The 23,160-nt window shown below is 42.2% G+C and overlaps 1 protein-coding gene across 1 annotated transcript; it reads left to right on the plus strand.

Annotated features, from left to right (window-relative positions):
* The first annotated feature begins 7,466 nt into the window (after positions 1 to 7,466).
* tm2d2 (TM2 domain containing 2) lies at positions 7,467 to 17,619 on the plus strand. The gene is made up of 4 exons (XM_041210519.1): positions 7,467 to 7,870; positions 9,273 to 9,360; positions 11,683 to 11,798; positions 16,715 to 17,619. Exons 1-4 carry the CDS (start codon positions 7,644 to 7,646, stop codon positions 16,926 to 16,928), a joined length of 645 nt encoding a protein of 214 aa, XP_041066453.1. The 5' UTR covers positions 7,467 to 7,643; the 3' UTR covers positions 16,929 to 17,619.
* Positions 17,620 to 23,160: the final 5,541 nt, after the last annotated feature.

A 23,160-nucleotide genomic window follows, 5' to 3' on the forward strand; every position in this document is an offset into this window, starting at 1 on the left:
ACAGTTTCTCTCGATTTCTGTATCGATGTTTCATGCCTTTTAAACGTTATGACCGCAATTAAAACAGATCAATTAACTGATCTTCTGTGAGGATTAGTCAGGCAGAGTGTGGCAGATTTTAAAAAATTCTTTGAGCAAGTAATGGGCACTTCTTTCCATGCTTCTTGTACTGTAATATGACAGAGCCGAAGGTAAAGGCTGAGTTGTTCAAATCCCAGAGGGAAACTTGAAACAACTGTCATAACCCATTTTTGCAATTTGTATGTTTCGAGATGCAGGCTTTGAATTCCGTAGTAATAAGACTACTGAGTCTCAAGAGGTTTTTTATAAAACTAAATTAAACATTTATTAATACTAGAAAGATTGTAAGCACATACATATATCTACAAAATTACTACTATAATAACTACAAAAATCCCCTAATTAACCTGACTCTCAATTACAACCCGGTAAGGCAACAATAAAACTCATAAATTTAACAGACCTCTGGCAAAGCACACCCTCAACAGTCACATTCAAAACGAGTTTTTCAGCTCTGGGTTCTTGCAGACAGACTTGAGGCTTACAGGCTGGAGGCTTCTCATACTTGTTCGATCTTAAAATGCCTCTACCTTACACACAATCCTCTTTCTCCTTTATACATATCTTTCTCTTTGAATGTGCATTTTCTATTGTATCACTAGGCTTTTAACTTTACCTATTCAGACAATAACATCCTTTCATCCCACCAATTTTATTAGTAAGCTGAAAATAAGCATATTGCTTGATGGCTTCTAGGTAGGTGTAAGATTTCACCCGCAGTCTTGAATCGTTTCTTTTAACAAATGCAAATTTATACTTTACCTTCTACCCTCCTTACGTTTATCTAATTAACATCTCAAAACTACTATACATCAAAGCACCCAGGCTTTAATCCAATTAAGACATGCACAGACACACACATAGACACAGACCCCACTAGAATTCTATTTTAAAATAACTTCCAATAACATTATTATATCTTCTTGACATACAGTCTGAATTTGAAAAGCAGCACGTTCCTTTGGTGTGCTTTCACCTCGTTGTTTGAAATATGAACAAGCACCAAACTAATTCATTCTAGCTTATTGTGATGATTTGACAACTTCCACCACCAACATTACCTGATCCCAAAGACTTCAATGGTTGGCTGATTTTTGTGTTCATAAGATTGATAGGTGATATTTTTGAAAGTGCAGTGCCACCTTTTTAAGCTGACCCATTGTAAATCAGAATATTCCCGATGCAGTGAGAAATCATGAGGTTTTCTCTTTAGTCTTTTTCTGACAGTGGATGGCTTGTTGTGAATTACTTTGGTTGCCAAAAGTTTATGGAGCGAGCCTGTGCTGTTGTTTGTGGATTATTGGCTGCATCAATCTGTTCAGTCCTTGATGCCAGTTATGGTACAAATTCTTTATTTTGTTCAAACATGCCTTGAGGGCAACGGATTGATAATCAAGGTGCTTTGAGCACGGAAACCACAGGTTCAGTTAAAAAAGGTAGTTACTGGTAAAAGAAATGACCTTCCGTGCATTAACTTAGAATTAGTCAAATTTGGGATTCCTTACGCGACCATGCCGGTAAGAAATTTAAGTTCCTTTCACCCCTGACCTCAGTGCATTGCATCAGATCAAAGAGGCATAGCCACTGATGGATCCTACTCATGGCCATAGCAATGCTGTGCAGGTCCACGCACATATCCAGCACAAACTGCTGGATCATGGTTTCCATGGCAGTTGCCACCCTTCCAGTGGTGACTTCAATGAGCTAGCACATCAGTGCCACGACATCAGATGGAACATGGGTGGACTCGCCATCCTCTGTTCTAATCTGCAGACGGCCTCCAACAACCCTGACTGCTGTCCCCCTGCTTATCTTTGCAGCTCCAACATCTTCCTGAGGCCCCGTTCCAGAGGCCTTCAACAGTCTTCCGAGTGTTGGTGACCTTGGCTATCACTGCCTCCACCTACTGTGGACCAGAATCTGTGCTGTGCTCACCAGATGGTGACCCTGAGCCTGCTCTAAAACTAGGTCTCACTGAGGTGTGTGCCTCTGCGCTGGTGGAGAATGCAGGTGAACACAGTGAATGCTCTATGTTCAGTGGGTCCTCAGAATCCTCACCCAAGGTAGCCTGGGGCTGGGACTGGCGGGCTGACTTGTGGCGCGTCTCCTCCTTGTCTTGCTGGTGTACTGCAATAGAGAGGAGAGACAATTAGTGATTGGCTGGAGAGTCACCTACATTAAAGAGCACTCACAGTTTCGGCAGGTGGGCGAAGACTAGTGGATGAGGCCTCACTATTTTTTTGGGAGATGCCGATCTCACACATTTGACTCGGGAATGGTCCCTGTCCTTGCTAGCTTGCTCTGCTGCCTGCTCCTCAAAAGTGGTGAGTAGCCTAGACTCCAAAATCATGCCTGGGATCTCTCCCTCTTTTTGTGGGTGATCTGTCCTGCATAAAGACAGATGGACAGACTGTGAGCAGGACAGATGCCATAGTAGATATTAAGCATGCCTGACTTCTGTGTGTGTTGAGTGGACCTATGTAAGGGCTGGAGACACAGATTGTGCAGGATGTGACAAGAGATGAAGATGTAAAACTGTGTGTGTGAGAGAGTCAGTGATGATGTCCCTTGAGTTGGTAGTGTGTGAGATCCCTCTGGACTATAAACCTGCGAATGCCTGATGGCCTTCTGAGATTATGAACTGAGAGTGAGGAGAAGGTTGACTTATGAGGTAATTCATCCTCTTCCTGCACTGGGAAATGGTCCTCGCCAGGCGCTGACCACCCTGGCAAATCCCTCCGAAACCTTCCTGGAAATGTTCTAATCATGGGGGTAAAGGATCTCTCACTGGTCCTTGACTGCCTGGAGGAATGCCACCAGTCCCTTGTCACTGAATTTGGTCTCACAGCTCTTGTCTCTTCTGGGGGCCATTCTTGCCATGACTGCAGAGAGTGACTGTTTAAATAAGGTACCTGGATATACGACCCATTGAGGTAACAGAGGGTGGATGCATCCCAGCCTGTCCTGCCATGAGATACAAGATGTGCTCACTCATGCTTACAGAGTGAGGTGAAAAGTGGATGATCTGGTGCAGAAATACACCATGCCACCAGCAAAATCCACGTTGGCATTCCTGCCCACCACTGCATTTAGTCTCTGGAGCAGAAAATTCACCCATAGTCGTAGAGTTATACAGCACAGGAATAGGCCCTTTGGCCTAGCCCGTGTCCGTGTTGCATACTTGTGCATGTGCTTTGAATAAATTTGACCCAGACTATTTGAAAGGTGGAACAAGCAGACCAATGAACACTTAAGAAGTGTCTGATCAGTGGCGTAATTTGCCACAATGCTTTATCCCAACAGCCATTTAGATTCCTGATGATGCAGATGTTGTAAAATGAGTAGGGTTGAAGATTAAATGGATAGCATTCAACCTCCTTCCTTCTATAGTTCACAACAACAGGCTTCTAGAAAGCATACACACTTGATGTTGGAGTACAGACAGATTTTATTTATGCCCGATATAAATGGTTGGTCTAACCAGTTACAGAGAGTGACATTCGGTTGCAAATCCCATTCTTCAAGTCCTCCGAAGAACTGTTAAAAATCTTGTTTTTTTATGCACCATATTTTCCCTATATCAAAGGTACTTGCCTTGGATAAGATCTTGTGACATATCTATTCATTTGCGCCACACAAGAGCTAGCCAATGACCATCTCCAACAAAAGAGAATTCAGCCATCTGCCCTGGACATTCAATGACATTACCGTCACTGAATCCCCCAGTATTAACATCCTAGGGATACTGTTGACCAGAAACTGAACTGGACCAGCCACATAAACACTGTGGTTATAAAAGTAAGGTCAGAGGGTGGGCATCCTGTGGCAAGTAACTTACCTTCTGACTCCCTAAAACCTGTTCACCATCTACAGGATACAAGTCAGGAGTGTGATGGAATACTCTCCACTTGCCTGGATAATTGCAGCTCCAACAATGGTCAAGAAGCTCAACACCATCAGGACAAAGCAGTCCACTTGATCAGCACCCCATCCACCTCCTTAATTATTCACACTCTCCACCACCGACACACAGTGGCAGCAGTGCATACCATCTATATGATGCACTGCAGCAACTCACCAAGGCTCCTTCGATAGCACCTTCCAAACCTGCAACCTCTACCACCTTGAAGGACAAGGGCAGCAGATTCATGGGAACACTACCACCTGCATGTTCCACTCCAAGTCTGTCTTGTAACTATATCGCTGTTCCTTCACTGTCAGCATTTGTTGCCCATCCCTAATTGCCCTTGAGAAGGTGGTGGTGAACTGCTGCAGTCCATGTGGTGTAGGTACACTCAAGCACCATTTGGAAGTGAATTCCAAGATTTTGACCGACGGACAGTGAAGGAATGGTGATATAGTTCCAATTCAGGGTGGTGTGTGGTTTGGAGGGAAGCTTGCAGGTGGTGGTGTTCCTATGTATCTGATGCTCTCGTCCTTCCAGCTGGTAGAGGTCGCAGGTTTGGAAGGTGCTGTCAAAGGAGGCTTGGTCAGTTGCTGCAGTGCATCTTGTAGATAGTACATACTGCTGCCACTGTGCGTCAGTAGTGGAGAGGGTTAATGTTTAAGGAGGTGGATGGAGTGCTGATCAAGTGGGCTGCTTTGCCATGGGTGGTGTTGAGCTTCTTGTGTATTGTTGGAGCTGCACTTACTCAGGCAAGCGGAGAGTATTCCATCACTTTGTTGACTTCTGCCTTGTAGATGGTGAACAGGCTTTGGGGAGTCAGGAGATGAGTTACTTGCTGCAGAATTCCCAGCCTCTGACTTGCTCTTATAGCCACAGTATGTATATGGCTGGCCCGTATTCAGTTTCTGGTCCGTGGTAACTCCCAGTATGTTATTAGCTTGGGATTCAGTGATGTCAAGGAGAGACAGTCAGATTCTCTCTTGTTGGAGATAGTCATTGACCGGTATTTGTGCGCCGCGAATGTTACTTGCCACTTATCAGCCCAAGTATGAATGTGGTCCAGGTCTTGCTGTATATGGGCACAGACTGCTTCAGTATCTGAGGAGTTGCAAATTGTGCTGAACATTGAGCAATCATCAGTGAACATCCCTTCTTCTGACCTTATGATGGAGGGAAGATCATGGATAACTTATGGAGAACTCAAAACATTGGGATGTAAATGCTTCAGTGTGAGGTCGAAACTGAGTTGTTATGGGAAAGCAGGAATAAGTTCATTCATGTGATTGTTTGTTTTCAGGTTTCTGAGCAGCAGCCATTGTGTTGGTGATTTTAAGTCTGGTCTGGAAAACGTATCATAATTTTTTTTGCAAGCATATAGAATTGAACTGCCTACCACCAATGGACAAGTGTTTGAACAAATAAATCAGGATAATTTCTGCACTCACTCCCATGGCAGTGACAGAACTAATGATTCTTGCGTTAGTTTGAGAAGATGTGTCTTAATGTGAACCAGTTTCTATTTCTGTTCTCAGGAAATTGAAATTGCAACAGAGATACAAATTTTCAGATGATTTGCAAATTATCAGATGAGAAGGGTTTCAGGATATACTGGTAGCTGACTAGCTGCACAGGGATTGGAGGGAATTGTGGCTGGGAGCCCATGGGCTAGCCTACCCAGCTTCACCGACCATGCTGAGGTTTAAACCACAAGTAGTAATTCTGATGTTTATTTGCTTCAAGACAATGACAGCTTGCATTTATACTGTGCCTTTAACATAGTAAAACTTCTCCTATGGTGCTTCACAAGAGTGCTAGCAAACAAAAATTAACACCAAGACGCATAAGAAGATATTGGAACAACTTGGTCAAAGAGGAAGGTTTTAAGAAGCATCTTAAAAGAAAGAAGCAAAAATAAAAGCAAAATACTGCGGATGCTGGAAATCTAGAACAAAAACAAAAATAGCTGGAAAAACTCAGCAGGCCTGACAGCATCTGTGGAGAGGGATACAATTAACCTTTCGAGTCCGAATGACTCTTCATCAGAACTAAGGAAAAATAGAAAAGAGGTGAAATATAAGCTGGTTTAGTTTGGGGGGGGGGGGAGAGAACAGGTAGAGCTGGATAGAGGGCCAGTGATAGGTGGAGATTGCCAAAAGATGTCATAGACAAAAGGACAAAGAGGTGTTGACAGTAGTGATATTAGCTAAGAAATGTGCTAATGGGGACATTAAGGGTAGAAAGCAGGATGAGCAAGGGACAGATAGCCCTAGTGGGGCTGGGGTGGGGGGGGGGGGGGATTGAAATAGCTAAAAGGTAGAAATAAAACAATGGATGGAAATACATTTAAAAATAATGGAAATAGGTGGGGAAAGAAAAAAATATATAAATTATTGGAAAATGGTTGATTGGAAAGGGGTGGGATCGAGGAGAGAGTTCACGATCTAAAGTTGTTGAACTCAATATTCAGTCCGGAAGGCTGTAAAGTCCCTAGTTGGAAGATGAGGTGCTGTTCCTCCAGTTTGTGTTGAACTTCACTGGAACATTGGAGCAGGCCAAGGACGGGCATGTGGGCATGAGAATAGGGTGGTGTGTTGAAATGGCAAGCGACAGGGAGGTCTGGGTTATGCGGACAGACCAAAGGTGTTCAGACTTGAAACGTTAACTGTATCCCTCTCTGCAGATGCTGTCAGACCTGCTGAGTTTTTCCAGGTAATTTTGTTTTTGTCCTTTTCTTAAAAAAAAGCTTGTGGGGCAGGAGGTTTGAGGAAGAAGTTCCAGAGCTTAAGGCATTGGCATAATGGGTATAAAAATGGAAGATGTTTTGTTATATGCAGAACATACACACACATATATATATATATAAACAAATCGCTGTGATTTAAATCAAATAATTTCAGAGCACTTAAATTCAGTGGGCACACCCAACATCAGGAAATATTTGTGAATGGGTTATTGAGTCCCCAGCACGTACCACTTACAAGCTGAACTTGTATGTTCTACTTACTCAAGGAGTGAATCATAATGATGGTTTCATTATTCTTATCATGACCCAACGTAGAAAGGACGATTTTGCATTTTTTTTTTAAAAAACGAATGAATAATATATTTACTGCTGAATGCATCCCTTCAAAATCTATTTGGAATGCAAAGTTAAGAGGTTTTATTTCAAGCCAGACCTGCTGAGTTTTTCCAGGTAATTCTGTTTTTGTTTTGGATTTCCAGCATCCGCAGTTTTTTGTTTTTATTTCAAGTCTTATTTGGTTAAAGGCGCTACAGGAATGCAAATTGTGCCTGTTGGTGCATTTGGTCTCAATCAACATTTGCAATAAACAGCTGGTGTGTTGCGCTCTTTGCCGCCGACTGATTGGCCGGTTGCTAATGCCAATGATTGGCCCCAGCGGCGGGGCGGGGCGGGCCCAGACCACGTGAGTATGTCATTGCTATATGATTGGGTCAGTATGAACGTCAATCATTCGTCTCCTGAATGGGGGAGAAAGCGGGCACGTGGTCCGGAAAGCGGGCCGCCTGATTGGTCAGGCGCGCACGTTGGTCGGCATCTGCCAGCAATGGTGGCCGAGGTTGTTTTTTGTTGGAAGGCCGGGCGAAGCTGAGGTGGGAGGTGGGGGCGGTGATACAGAAATAGGTCGGAGGAGGAATGTGGGCTGTCTCGCCGGGTCACCTGCTGTTAGGGGGGCAGTTGGTGCTGCTGGCAGCCGCTGTGTTGCTGCAGTGTCTGGCCGCCGGTTCGCTGTCCCAGAACCTGACGGCCAACGGCTCGCCGCAGTCACAGGCCCAGGTCGAGGAGCCGAGAGTCGAACTGGAGGAGACGAAGCTGCTCGAGTACCGAGACCCCCTTTCCCCATTAGTGCTCTGTAGCTTCCTGTAAGTCCCTTGCCTTCTCCCTCTACTGTTTGCAGCCCAAAGACGCTGGTATTGGATAACAACAACCTGCATTTATACAACGCCTGTAACGCAGTAAAACCTCAAGTTTCTGCCATTTCTTTCTCTCATGGCAGAGTCTATCTACCATCTCAAGTACATTATTTTCTCATGTTCCTCATAGTCTCCATATGTTAACGAATTCTATATGTTAACCACAGGTTGGGTAAAGATCTTTCTCTTAAATTCCCTATTAGATTTTATTGGTGACTGGTTGACAGATACAAGGTGTGAGTAGCTGCTTGTCAACTCACACTTCTGTGGAGTTCAACTGACAGGCTGTGTGCAATAAAGAAAATTATTGGCATAGATTTTCCCCTCCATGCCATAACTCAAAATATCACCTCTACCTCAATGCTGTTGAGCCCTTTCTATTTCCCCCTCCCGCCTCAGTCTCAAAAAGCTCTTATCAGGTCACGTCTCGCTTTTCTCTTCTGGAGAAGAGCACGAATCTGATCTTTTCTGAGAGCTGTAACGGAACCGCTTTGGAATGACCCTGTAAATCATCTCAGTACCTGCCTCCATATAGCCTACTGTGGAGTTTAAAATGATGTACAGTACCCCAATGTAATCTAACCAAGGTTTGGTATGAGTTTAATATAATTTGCATTTTTTAAATTTGTTCCCCTAAGAATTAATCAAAGTGCTTTGTTTACACTTATTATGTCTTTGTTCCTGCTTTTGATTTGTCTGTCTATCCCCTAATGGCTTTAGGCACTTTATTTTCCAAGTGGTGAGGCAGAGTCTTCTACTTTGATTTCTCACCATGAACCCCACCCAAAACACCTACTGAAGTCAGATTTATATTTTAACTTCTTTTGAGAAAGTCTTCTCTTCCCCCACCCCGAGACACAAACTTGGGTCCCTGTTTATCCCTCCTTTCCCTAAACATAATTTCCTGGAACATGAACCCAGGAATATCTCACTACCCAACCCACAAAATACAAGCATGGGTTTTTTTTCCATTTCCCCCACCACCTCAAAATAGAAGCCCAAGTTCTTACACCGTTCCTGCAAAACTCTCGAAGATTTTAAAGCTCATTCAAGCATGAGCATCGAGTTGTCACTTCTCTGCCTGCCTTCTTCAGAAACCTCAGCCCAGGATCTCTGACTGAAGGATTAACCCATGTATCCTTTGCGAATCATTTTGTGCCTGGCTGGAGCACAAAAATGTAAAATTCAACGAAACTGAAAATGCTGTCAAGTTAACATTTGAGGTAGACCCTTTATGAGAACGGAAATAATACTGCATTTACTTTAAACAAGAAACATAAACTTTTGGTTTGTTAAATGATAGTATTTTTAATTTGAAATTGGGCTTAATTTTATACTGTATTTCTTGCAGGCCAGATGAATTTGTTCAGTGCGATGACCCAGTGGACCTCTTTGGAAATGATACTGCCTACCAAGAGCAAGGATATGGTTGTGTAAAAGTAAGAAAAATTTCATTTCTGTCTTCTCCCATTGTCAGTCAAGTTTTGTTGTCAGATGTCCCACTGTTTATGTTGATTGGGAAAGCTGCCAATCAAATTTCACATTTGGAAAGCATTATACTTAAAATTTTGACATCTCTGCTTTCTCTAAAGGTGCCAATTTCTTAGTGTGTTTCTCGCATTTTTAGTTTTTGCTCCTTATTAGCAAACCTCCACCTAATATACTATGAGCAATAAGGCTGTTGCAGTTGCTCTCAGTGCCATTGGGCTGCTAAGAAAAATTTGTAATCAGACATCAACAACTCCGTGACCTTGAAATTAGCAGTCTATCTGTGACTGCAGTTTGAGCTTCAGACCTGAATCCAAGGAACTACAAGCCAGCTATCTTGTGTGTTGAAACAAAGATTTGATTTCATATGGATTGTCATTGTGTGACCAGAAAACTGCACATAATTCAGTGAGAGGCAAGCCAACATAAAAGTTGAAATATGAGCAAGGTTACTGTTAAGATAAAGCAACTTGGACCTAATAAAAACAAAAAAACTGCGGATGCTGGAAATCCAAAACAAAAACAAAAACAGAATTACCTGGAAAAACTCAGCAGGTCTGGCAGCATTGGCGGAGAAGAAAAGAGTTGACGTTTTGAGTCCTCGTGACCCTTCGACAGAACTTGAGTTCGAGTCCAAGAAAAAGTTGAAATATAAGCTGGTTTAAGGTGTGTGTGTGGGGGGCGGAGAGAGAGAGAGAGAGGTGGAGGGGGGGTGTGGTTGTAGGGACAAACAAGCAGTGACAGAAGCAGATCATCAAAAGATGTCAACAACAATAGAACAAAAGAACACATAGGTGTTAAAGTTGGTGATATTATCTAAACGAATGTGCTAATTAAGAATGGATGGTAGGGCACTCAAGGTATAGCTCTAGTGGGGGTGTTTTTTTATAATTTATTGGAAAAAAAAAAGGGGGAAACAGAAAGTGGGTGGGGATGGAGGGAGCTCACGACCTAAAGTTGTTGAATTCAATATTCAGTCCGGAAGGCTGTAAAGTGCCTAGTCGGAAGATGAGGTGTTGTTCCTCCAGTTTGCGTTGGGCTTCACTGGAACAATGCAGCAAGCCAAGGACAGACATGTGGGCAAGAGAGCAGGGTGGAGTGTTAAAATGGCAAGCGACAGGGAGGTTTGGGTCATTCTGGCGGACAGACCGCAGGTGTTCTGCAAAGCGGTCGCCCAGTTTACGTTTGGCCTCTCCAATGTAGAGGAGACCACATTGGGAGCAACGAATGCAGTAGACTAAGTTGGGGGAAATGCAAGTGAAATGCTGCTTCACTTCACACAAGTGAAGCAGCATTTCACTTGCATTTCCCCCAACTTAGTCTACTGCATTCGTTGCTCCCAATGTGGTCTCCTCTACATTGGAGAGGCCAAACGTAAACTGGGCGACCGCTTTGCAGAACACCTGCGGTCTGTCCGCCAGAATGACCCAAACCTCCCTGTCGCTTGCCATTTTAACACTCCACCCTGCTCTCTTGCCCACATGTCTGTCCTTGGCTTGCTGCATTGTTCCAGTGAAGCCCAACGCAAACTGGAGGAACAACACCTCATCTTCCGACTAGGCACTTTACAGCCTTCCGGACTGAATATTGAATTCAACAACTTTAGGTCGTGAGCTCCCTCCCCCATCCCCACCCCCTTTCTGTTTCCCCCTTTTTTTTCCAATAAATTATATAGATTTTCCTTTTCCCACCTATTTCCATTATTTAAAAAAAACACCCCCACTAGAGCTATACCTTGAGTGCCCTACCATCCATTCTTAATTAGCACATTCGTTTAGATAATATCACCAACTTTAACTTTAACACCTATGTGTTCTTTTGTACTATTGTTGTTGACATCTTTTGATGATCTGCTTCTATCACTGCTTGTTTGTCCCTACAACAACACCCCCCCTCCACCTCTCTCTCTCTCTCTCTCTCTCTCTCTCTCCGCCCACCCCACACACACCTTAAACCAGCTTATATTTAAACTCTTTCTTGGACTCGAACTCAAGTTCTGTTGAAGGTTCATGAGGACTCGAAACATCAACTCTTTTCTTCTCCGTCGATGCTGCCACACCTGCTGAGTTTTTCCAGGTAATTCTGTTTTTGTTTTAACTTGGACCTAATGTTTGGTAGAAAATATTGTGTGGGATGGAGCTGTTGGTCTAATGAATGATATTATATGGATTGCACTGATCTAATCACCCTAGGGGATTTTATATTTACTGTTAACTGGGATGTGGGGGGCCTGATGTTAACTGGTTTAATGAACTTTGTACTTTGGTCAACAGTTTGGTGGGCAAGCTTACAACGAAGTGAAGCACACACCAGTGCGTTGCTCTGCACTAAAGGATATAGAGTGTGCCGGGCCCCGCACCTTCCTCCGAGGAAATGTACCATGTATCAAGTAAGAATTTAATTTGATTGTCTGACTTTGGTTTTATCAGTTAGCTTTGAATGTTGATTTAATATTTCATGTTTCCACCCTCAAACCTAAAAGGAGGGTTGAATCAACATGTTAATTTTTTATGTGACAACCAACTGCTTCAGGTTCGTTTGTGACCAAAGTGGTTTAAGGCAATTGAAAATTTTATGGGTAAGACTTGGAAAAGTGTAACATTATGAAGTAATTATGTTTATTTGAAGAATGAACAAAAGGCCCACTCATAATTCAAGCCAATTAAACTGTAAACATTATCTGTACGCTTAAAACTTTATATTGTTTGAATTATTTAATGACTTTTAAAGGGAATGGAATATATTTTGAAAACGAAAATTTGTAGGGCGAAGGGGAAAGGGCAAGTGAGTGGAACTTAGTGGATAGAATTTTCAAAATGCTGGCACAGGCATGAAGGGCTGAATGGCCACTTGTGTGAAATGATTCTAGTTGGTGAAAAAACAAATTGGCTATTTTGTGCTTGTAAATGTAAAATAATTAAATTGCAAGTTTTACCTTTAGACATATTTTGTAAACTATTTAAATCTTAAGATGGTGTCTAGATCAGTTGAAGCATTTAGATTGTAACATTTGTGAAATACACAAGGGATCAAGTGACAACATATCCAAATATTTTAAAACTGCCTGCATGTGAGGAAATAGATGGAGTTAACAAAATATCAAATCAGACTGGAAGCAGAGCAATATGAACCTGGCCAGGAATGGGATGACATGAAGCCAGCTGGGAGTGCATTGGGAGCGGAGAGGGATGGGCTGAGAGCAGGGTGATGAGGAAAGAAATAGCAAAGCAGAGGGACCATGGAGTGGGATGTTGTGACATGGGCTAGGAGTGGAACATTGCAGAGAGGAGCATAATGAAGCGGGCTAGCAATTGAATTGGAGCAGAGAGACATGACATGAGCTGGGAGCAGATATGTCTATTAAAAATGAATCTGTACTGAATGGGAGAGGAGAAGAATAAAAATGGCAAAATGATTTCACAGGTAAGGAAGTTATATGGATGAATATATTGGTAAGCTTTTAATATATTCTAGATTAATCAACTATAAAGTAAGACTTGATCAATTAATTTGCATGAAAACTGAAGCCAATTTGACAATTTTCCACATAATTAATATCAGTGCTCAATGAATCACGAAGATCTACAAGACAAAGTTAAAATTAAATAGATAGTCAAACTAAAGATGTGGAAGTTTTACAGCAAATTTAACCCAAGGTTTTTAAGATAACAACAGTTAAGTAAAAACAGTTCAGTTAACCTCCCTAGCAAGTAAAGTGACATTAACACGTGAGAAGCTGATTGGTGAGTAGCTGGTGAGTCTTTATTTCAGGAGTAAGTTGAATAGTCTTTTAAATTTTAATTAGATGCATGTCAGGGCAGCTCAGACCCATGGCATGCACATCCTGTTCCATGTGTGAACTCCAAGATGCTTCTCATGACCTAGATAACCAAATGCAGGAAGTCTTGTCAGCTACAGCAACTCATTTGATCTTTTCTTTGCATTGTCTTTATTGACGAAGAAGATGGTGCCCAAGCCAGGGTGAAAGAGGAAGTTGTTAAGATAATGGATGGGTTAAAAATTGATTCAGAGGAGGTATTAGATAGGCTTGCTGTACTTAAAGTTGATAAGTCACCAGGCCCATATGTGAAGCATCCAAGGATACTGAGGGAAGTAAGGGTGGAAATTACTGAGGCACTGATCATAATCTTCAAATTCACCTTTATATACTGGGGTGGTGCCAGAGGACTGGAGAATTGTAACCATTACAGCCTTGTTGAAAAAAAAGTGTTAGGAGAAGCCTGACAACTACAACTCAGTTGGTGTAACCTTGGTGAAGAGAAAACTTATATAAACAATATCTGGCCATAACTTGCTCAAAGTGGCAATAAGCATTGGATTGCCGCTTTAAGCCCAATTACCTACTCTAAATTTCTTCTGTGCCTGTCTCGCCCAACCTTCTGACTCAGGCCGGGCAAGATCCAGGCAGTGCAGCTGTCTCCAAGGCCCAGCGTCGCAGTCCAGCTCCGCTGGATTGAAGAAGGACAAGCTCTCTTTTGTACGGCACAAGCTGCCATGAACCAGGGGAGAAGTTAAGTGACTTGGAGGGTGGGGGTGGTTCGAGGCTGCAGAGGGTGGGGAGGCGGGGGTGGGGTCTGACATTGGGGAGGGTTGTGGGGGTGCTGGCATCGTCGGGGTTGAGGGGGTTGTTGGACATTGGGGTGTTGCTGAGGGGGTGGGGTTGGACATCTGAGGTGGCGGAGGTGGGTGTTGTTGGACATGGTGGTATTGGGGATGTACTGGCATTGGAGGGGTATGGGGGTGTGGTTTTTGCATCAGAGGGGGTTTGGGGTGGGGGCAGCCAGGCATAGGGGGACTGGGAGTTGGACTGGACATGGGCGGGGTCGGGGGGTGTCGGGCTGGACATTGGTGGGATTGGGGGGTGTTGGACATCGGTGAGGGGGGAGGGTGGGTGTCGGGGGAATATCATGGGGGTATTGGGGAATACAATGTCGGGGCAGGGTTAGTTGGTGTGTGGAGGAAAACCCCTGGGTGTCGGGAGTGTGGGGGAAGACCCCTGTGACTGTTTGGGCGGGGGAGTCCCCTGGGGGGATGGGGTGGCCTGTGTCTTTACAATAGTTACCCAGGGGTCAGAAGAGATTTTAATTCTTCTAACATTTTCTGAGTAACTATTTGTGTAGCACAGCCGGAACCATCCAAAGTTTGCAATTTAAATTGCGTTTTCGGATGGTTCCCAGAATAAGGCAACTGCCCAGATGAAGTTTGCACCTCAAGGCAATTGCTGTGCAAACCCTGACCTTTGAATTTCCAAGAGGGGTTTCCCAGTGCACCTTTGGGGAGCTCGGACGTTCGACCCAATAGTTGTGAAGAAAATGAACACTTATTTGAACAAAAGTGGATTAATTAAAGAAACCTTGCACAGATTTTTTCAGGGAAAATTGTGATTAACTAGCTTGTGTTTATTAGTGAAGTAGCAGAGAGAATTGATGAGGGTAATGTGGTGTACAAGGACTTCCAGAATTTGATAAAATGACACATGTCAGCAAAGCGTTTGGGCTGGAGGAAATAGTGGGGTTTCCCAAGGGGTTGGTATTAGAACCCCTGATTTTCTTTATATATATATATTGATGACCAAAAGTTGGCTATACAGGGCACAAACACAAAATTTGCAGATGACACAAAACTTGGCAATAATATGAACTGTGAGCCGGATAGTAATAAACTCCAAGAGGATATAAACAGGCTGGTGGAATGGGCAGATGAGTGACAGATGAAATTTAACGCAGGCAAGTGTGAAATGATTCATTTTGGTCAGGAGGCCAAGCAAAGGCAATATCAAATAAAGGGCAAAATTCTAAAGGGGGTGCAGGTGCAGAGGGACCTGGGGATGTGTGCGCACAAATCATTACAGGTGGCAGGACAGGTTGAGCAAGTGGTTAATAAGGCATATGAGACCCTGGGCTTTATAATTAGGGGCATAGATTACAAAAGCAAGGAAATTATGATGAACCTGTATAAAACACTGGTTCAACCTCAACTCGAGTATTGTATCCAGTTCTGGGCACCACACTTTAGGAAGGACATTAAGGCATTAGACAAAGTGCAGGTAGGATTCCTAAGAATAGTTCCAAGGATAAGGAATTTCAGCTACATGGATAGATTGGAGAAGTTGGAGCTGTTCTCCTTGGAGGAGTGGTGGTTGAAAGGAAATGTGATAGAGGTGTTCATTAATTATGTGGAATCGAAACAGAATAGATACGGAGAAACTTGCCTTGATAGAAGAGTCGGCAACCAGAAGCCACAGATTTAAGTTGAAAGGCAAAAGAAGCGCCAGCAACATGAAGAAAATCTTTTATATGAAGGACGTGGAATGCATTTCCTGAGAGTGTGTTGGAGACACATTCAATTAAGGTTTTCAAAAGACAATTGGAAAATTGTTGGATAAGAAAAAAAATTGTAGGGCTACAGGGAAAATGCAAGGGCGTGAGATTGGGTGTGTGAGACTACGTGATTTGCACTTGCAGAGAACTGGTAAGCCGAATGTCTCCTGTGCTCTAACCATTCTAGGATGTTAAGAAACCTGAACAGCACCAGATTATAGATATAGTGTGGCACATAAAATCTTTTGTACCATGTTCAGTGAATTACACCAAACCACATGGCTGTGAAGGCCTTCATTCAAGCAGCAGGTCCTGTGGGAGAGAGGACCTTGGAATGGGACTCCAGTATTTTCCTTTAATTCTGCTACTGTGCCTCCAATTGGTACCAGCTCACTTCTGAAATCTGCATGTTAGTTGTGTTATTTTCAAGAATGAAGACAAATTTCAAATTGGCACCTGATGCATAATCCCCTGCAGCACTCCATTTAATCTCTATGTCCTCAGCTTCCTACACTCAAGTTAAGCTTGAGGAACAAAATCTCATCCTTCAATTAGGCATTTACAGTCTTCCAGACTCGACATTGAGTTCAGTCATTTCAGTTCATAACCATTGCTCCTGTTGTTTTGGATGGCAGTTGGTGGTGATTGTGCTCTGCCCACTTAGAGCACCTCTAGCCCTACCTTTTTTTTCTTTACTTATTCCTCTACCATCTCCCTTTGCCTTGTGCCAACATTCCCTTTTGTTTGTCTCCGCCACCCCTTTCCCTGCCTCAGTACTTAAGACTTGTTAAATCTCTAACTTTCTACAGTGCCGAAAAATTGATAACTGTTTCTCTGTCCACAAGTTCTGTCTTTATTGCAAAAGGATTATCTTACCTGGACAATCTGAACAATTCAATCTGATGTCTTGTTTTTAATGTGTTCTGTTTTTTTCACTAAGCCCTCTTACTTGTGTATTTTGCAGGTACACGGGACACTATTTTGTTACAACTTTGCTATATTCCTTTTTCCTGGGGTGCTTCGGTGTCGATAGATTTTGCCTGGCGCACACTGGCACTGCAGTAGGAAAACTGCTAACACTTGGAGGTCTCGGGATCTGGTGGTTTGTGGATCTTATACTGCTCATCACAGGCGGCCTGATGCCCAGTGATGGCAGTAACTGGTGCACTTATTACTGAAGATGCATTTCAGCTGAATTCTGTGAAGTCTTTTTTGGCTTTGTTGAGGGGTGTGAGAAAGGACAAAGCACATCTGGATTCTGTTTATGCCTTGCCCTGGACTTAGTTACAGTTTGTTCAGGCACATTGAGTCCTAGGATATAGAGACTTGCTTGTTTTTTTTCATCCCTCACATGTTTGATCTATCCCTGTGGGTATATGTAAGATATAATGTCTCAGGCTGAAATAGCTTGTGTATCATTTTTATTAAGTCTATACATATAAATTTTGCAATCATGTTATTCTGATTTTGTTTAATTTGCCTTATGAGAAATTAAGTGCACGCACCAGCTAGATGTACTTGAGCTTTGAAGTTAAAAATTATATACTACATTTTAAACCTGGTTGAATTTTTGAGAGTTATTGATTGCCTGTTATTTCAAGCACTTTGAAGAAACAATGCAAATGCAATCTGAAATTTGAAAGATTGGAGTTGAAATGGTAGTGGAATTAAATATGCACACCATAGAAAATGTTTAGGCAAGTTAAAATCCCATTGGAGGGCAAACTAAGAACTTGTACAAAATTGTTGTTTTCAATCAATTGTAAAGAAATTTGAGTGTGCTATTTAACATATAAAGCCACCAGAGGGCATAATAATGTCTCCACATTTAGCAGGTGAAATATGGCTAATAAAAACATTTTTAAAATGTATACTTAATGTGTCTATGTGAGAAAGATGCTTTTATTTTGGTAAGTATTGTAGTGGAGGTCACAGCAGGTCAGACCTGAGAATTGGGGTAATTGGAAGACCTGAGAATTATGATAATTGGAACAGGATAAAGCTGGAAAGTTGAGATTGAATTACTCATTCACAGTGATGTTTGATTTGGGTGGTGCATGTTGGATTTATTTCATATTACTTCATAGCTATAGTCAAACAGGTGTAGAGGCAGCAGCCTTTCCTCACTTACCCTTTTTTAAATTTCTCTTCTCATTGTGGGGAAACTAGTTAGGCCAAGTGCCAGTCTAGTGTAAAACTGAGATCCAAGGGATCCATTTCTAATTTATTATTTGCATGCATATTTATGCTTTTCACATAATATGTAATTTTTAATTGCCATAGTATTGCTATCTGCTAAGTTTCCCTTTGGCCTCTTTTTGTTCTTTTTGCGATATAACATGGCACTGTTCACTTTGTCTACTATTCTTTTTTCTAGTCTGTTACTTTGCACACTGTAGTGCTGGCCTGAAATAGGTTGGTACAACAACACAGGCAGCCTAGATTTTGCCTCGATGAAACCAGAGAGGCTAGGGTAGAGAGAGAAATAGATGGAGACCAGGAAGAGGAAGGCTGAAAAGATGTTGAAAGACAATTAGAAGGTATAGGCAAAAAAGAAACTGAGGGGAGGTGTGCATGGGGGGGGGGGGGGGGGGGGGGGGGGGGGAAGCAAGAAGCTAGAGTTGAAAGTGTACCAAGGACAGGGTATGCAGATAGACAGAGCAAATGAAAGGTATAGAGAGGTTAGCAGACAGAAAAGAAATGGCATGTATTCAAAACCTATCTCAAATTTTCACCAAGATCCTTCAGAAGGTCACAAAGCTGGCTGCCAAACTCTGGATTTGTACACTGAGTGCTACTGGACCTAGACACTACTACTTCCCTCACTGCAGAAGAACACAAGCAATACCAACAGTGAGCCAAATGTCATTGAACCCTAAGCTGTACCAAACCTCTTCTCAACAGCAATTGTTGACTCTTTTAAGTCAAGTGGTTCTTGTGTTATCCATCACTGGACATAAAAATGATAATTATGGAACAGCGGATCCCCAAACATTTTTTTAATTCATTCACAGGATGTGGACTTTTCAGGCTAGGCAAGCATTAATTGCCCATCTCTAATTGCCCTTGAGAAGGTGGTGGCGAGCTGCCTCCTTGAACTGCTGCAGTCCATGTGGTGTAGGTGCACCCACAGTGCTGCTAGGGAGGGAATTCCAAGATTTTGACCCAGCGACTGAAGGATGTATGAGCAGTACTAAGCTACAGGTTGATTTTAAAGCAGGCACGATGCTTAGTAAATAGACATTATAAATCTAGATCTTAACTTCTAAAAAGAGATGTATAGTAGAAAAAGATTTGTGTAAAGACTTGTTTCTCGCTAAACTTCTGTGGATTTCACCTTCTTACCTCAAACTTTGATTAGACCATAAGACATAGGAACAGAAATTAGGCCATTCAGCCCATCGATTCTGCTCCACCATTCCATCATGGCTGATAAGTTTCTCAACCCCATTCTCCCGCCTTCTCCCCGTAACCTTTGATCCCCATATCAATCAAGAACCTATCTTTCTTGTTCTTAAATACACTCAATGACCTGGCCACCACAGCCTTCTGTGGCAATGAATTCCATAGATTCACTAAAGAAGTTTCTTCTCATCACTGATCTAAAAGGTCTTCTCTTTACTCTGAGGCTGTGCCCTCGGGTCCTAGTCTCTCCTACTAATGAAAACATCTTCCCCACGTCCACTGTATCCAGGCCTGATTTGCTTAAAGTGGCAGCAGGATTTTTTCATTGTAATATTAGGCATCGGTAGATCTTGATTTTTAGAAGTATTTGTTTTAATTAAAACAATGTCTATGCCACAAAGTTTCCAGCAAAATATTGCAGTAAATATTTGGGTTTAATTTTTTGCTTATTGTATAGTAAAGTTACTTCATTCAGTTGAAAACTTGTTTTCATGACTGAAGTTATGCAAGTTTACTTCACATTTAATATATTTCAAATAAACAGTATCTTGGTGTTTAGCTGGTTATCAATTGATCAGCTTTTCATACTTCAGATAAAGTGCCTGGAAAGATCTTCATATTTAAGTCTAAACAGCTGAAGGTGCTGAAATTGCTGTGGAATCATTCTGCATGCATTTGCACCCAGATAGGAACCTGGTAACATGGCTGCTCTTAACTAGTGCATCTAGCTGATGAGTGTTGCTGGGATTTTGGACCAGAGAGGACGTTATACCCAAATACAAAAAAGAAACTGAGGTCACTGTTGTTTTACCAGTCGAGTTCAAGGGAGAACTTCAGTTACAGCATTATGTCTGGCAGCATTTGTGTACAGAAAAAGTTAATATTTCATAAGAACATAAGAAATAGGAGCAGGAGTAAACCATTCAGCCCCTCAAGCCTGCCACACCATTCAGTAAGATCATGGCTGATCTGCCCCAGGCCTCAACTCCTCTTTCGTGCCAGCTCCTCGTAGCCCTCAACTCCCTGATATTTCAAAAATCTATCTATCTGCTATTTAAATACTTTGTCATCTATCCTCCACAACGCTCTGGGATAGAGAATTCGAGACATTCACTACCCTCTGAGAAGAAATTCTTTTGCATCTCAGTTTTAAATGTGTCCCCTTATTCTGTAACTATGCTAGTTTGCGATTCCCCCCCACTAGTGGAAACATCATCTCAACATCTAACCTGTCAAGCCCCCTCAGAAACTTGTACGTTTCAGTAAGATCACCCCACATTCTTCTAAACTCTGATGAATAAAGGCCTAACCCGTTTAGCCGTTCTTGATAAGTCAACCCCTTCATCCCAGGAATCAGCCTAGTGAATCTCTTTTGAACTGCTTCCAATACCAGTATATCCTTTCTTAAATACGAGGACCAAAACTGTACACAATACTCCAGGTGCGGCCTCACCAATACTTTGTACAGTTGTAACAAGACTCAATTTTTAAACTCCAACCCCCTAGCAATATTGGCCAAAATTCCATTTGCTGCCTTAATTACTTGCACTTGCATGCTAACTTTGTGTTTTTCTTGCACAAGAACACCCAGATCCCTCTGTGCTGCACTTTTTTGGAGTCTCTCTCTTAAATAATAGTCTGCCTTTTGATTCTTCCTACCAAAGTTCATAAGCTCAAACTTTCCTACATCAAAGTCCATTTGTCAAGTTTTTGCCCACTCACTCAACCTATTTATATTCCCTTGCAGATTCCTTATGTCCTCATCACAACATGCCCTTCAATCTATTTTTGTATCATCAGCAAATTTGGATACATTACACTCTACCCCTTTCTCCAAGTCATTAATTTAACCAGTAAATAATTGAGGCCTTAGTACTGATTCATGTGGCACTCCACTAATTACATCTTTCCAACCTGAAAAAGACGCATTAATCCCGACCCTGTGTGTTAACCAACCCTCAATCTATGCTAATACATTACCCCTAATACTGTGAGCTCCTATATTGTGCAGTAACCTTTTATGTAGCACCTTATCGAATGCCTTCTGGAAATCCAAATACACTAGATCTACTGGTTCCCCTTTATCAACTCTGCTTGTTATATCCTCAAAGAACTCCAGCAAATTTGTCAAACTTGATTTCCCTTTCACAAAACCATGTTGACTCTGATCGCATTAAGCTTTTCTAAATGTTCTGCTATTTCTTCCTTAATAATGGACTCTAGCATTTTCCCAATGATAGATGTTAGGCTGACTGGCATATCATTTCCTGCTTTTTGTCTCCTACCCTTCTTGAACAGGGGTGTCACATTAATGGTTTTCCAATCTGCAGGGATCCTGCCGGAATCCAGTGAGTTCTGGAATATTTCGACTAATGCCTCCACTGTCTCTGCAGCCACTTCCTTTAAGACACATGGATGCAGGCCATCAGGCCCTGGCGACTTGTCTGCCTTCAGTCCCATTAGTTTGTCAAGTATTTTGTTCCCCATGACAGAGACTGTTACAAGATCTTTCCTCCCATTAGCTCCTTGCTTATCTAATCTCTTTGAGATGTTTTTAATGTCCTCCACCATGAAGGCCGATGCAAAATATTGGTTTAAATTATCTGTCATTTCCCTGTTCCCCATTATCAGTTCTCCAGTTGCATCCTCCAAGGGTCTGTGATCTTGCATCAGAACTGAAAACAACAGTTTGAGGAATTCTAAATGTCTCGGAGATATCTGTGACAATGCAGAAAATTTGGATTTATTTTAAAATATTAGCCAGGACCAGCAGCTAAGGCACCAAAGCATACACAAACAGTTGCAGCCTTACTTGAAAAGGGCTCAGCTGTAAATTTGCAATTAGGAAATGGGAGACACACGGGATAACTCAATCAAGAGATGGGGAAGGCCATTTCGCACTGTCTGATAACCATCTTCAAAAAAGACAATGCCCAGTCTCTGCACTGCAATTACTGTACAGGAACACAATTATCAGCCGGCCGGGGGTCATTGTGCTGTGGCTTTTGCCTAACGCACACCATTAAGTTGTAACTGATAGTAAAAGATATATAAACTCTGCTCATTTCAACCTCGGTGGAGAAGCGCCTGGAGTACCCAGTGTTTGCTCCCTGCATGTGTAATAAAGGAACCACTTGAATATTGCATCTGGACTCCAAGTGTTGAAATTTTGTACCAGAGTATTCCTCGGACCTTTCATCTGTAATCATGGATGGTCTGAAACACCAAAGGTAGTATTTGGAATCCATGTGGAATAAGTTGGAGCAATTTGTTCAGAAGCAGATGTGGCTATGAAACAGATTTTGGTAGATATCTGATCAAACATGGGAAAGGAAAAAGTAATGAAAGTGAACAAGGTAGAAGAGGTCAACTGAAAGCAACCTTTGGCTTTAAAACATCTTGATCGCAGCAGGAGACAGCATTGAAGCAGGTAAGAAGTTCGATGGCTCACAGACAGGAAAGAATCTAATTAGTGTAGGAGTCTCAATGATCATGCAGAAAGCCACAGCTTTGGCAAATGGAGAGTAATCATCTCCCAGATCTTTGCCAGTGCTCCTGGATAGTTTAACACGTGGTGGAGGTTGAGATAAGAACAGGACTTTTCCTTTGCATTTTATATCAATAAGACACAAAAAGAAACCCAAAACTGTATGTATCAGAACTTTACTATTTTTTGCTGTTTTTAAAATGGGCTTTCTGTTATGATCCCAGCTGATGTTACTACTGGATAAGCCAAATCCTAGGGTAGAACCTGGCTTTATAGATCCTAACTTTTATTTTTTTCTTAGAAACGTGGAGAGGGGCTACTGAACAGAGTTAAAGGGGTCAGCTCGTGAACTTTTAACAAAATAAATAAACATTTATTAAACAAGAAAAGATGAACTATATTACAATACTCCACCCGCAACAATACCTTTATAGTTATCTACAGATTTGTAAGGATAATACAAGTTACAAAAGCTAGCTTATATTCTAATGTTTACAGTAGGTATGCAGTTCATGTAA

This window comes from Carcharodon carcharias, chromosome 17, assembly GCF_017639515.1.
Source record: "Carcharodon carcharias isolate sCarCar2 chromosome 17, sCarCar2.pri, whole genome shotgun sequence".
NCBI classification, from domain to species: domain Eukaryota; kingdom Metazoa; phylum Chordata; class Chondrichthyes; order Lamniformes; family Lamnidae; genus Carcharodon; species Carcharodon carcharias.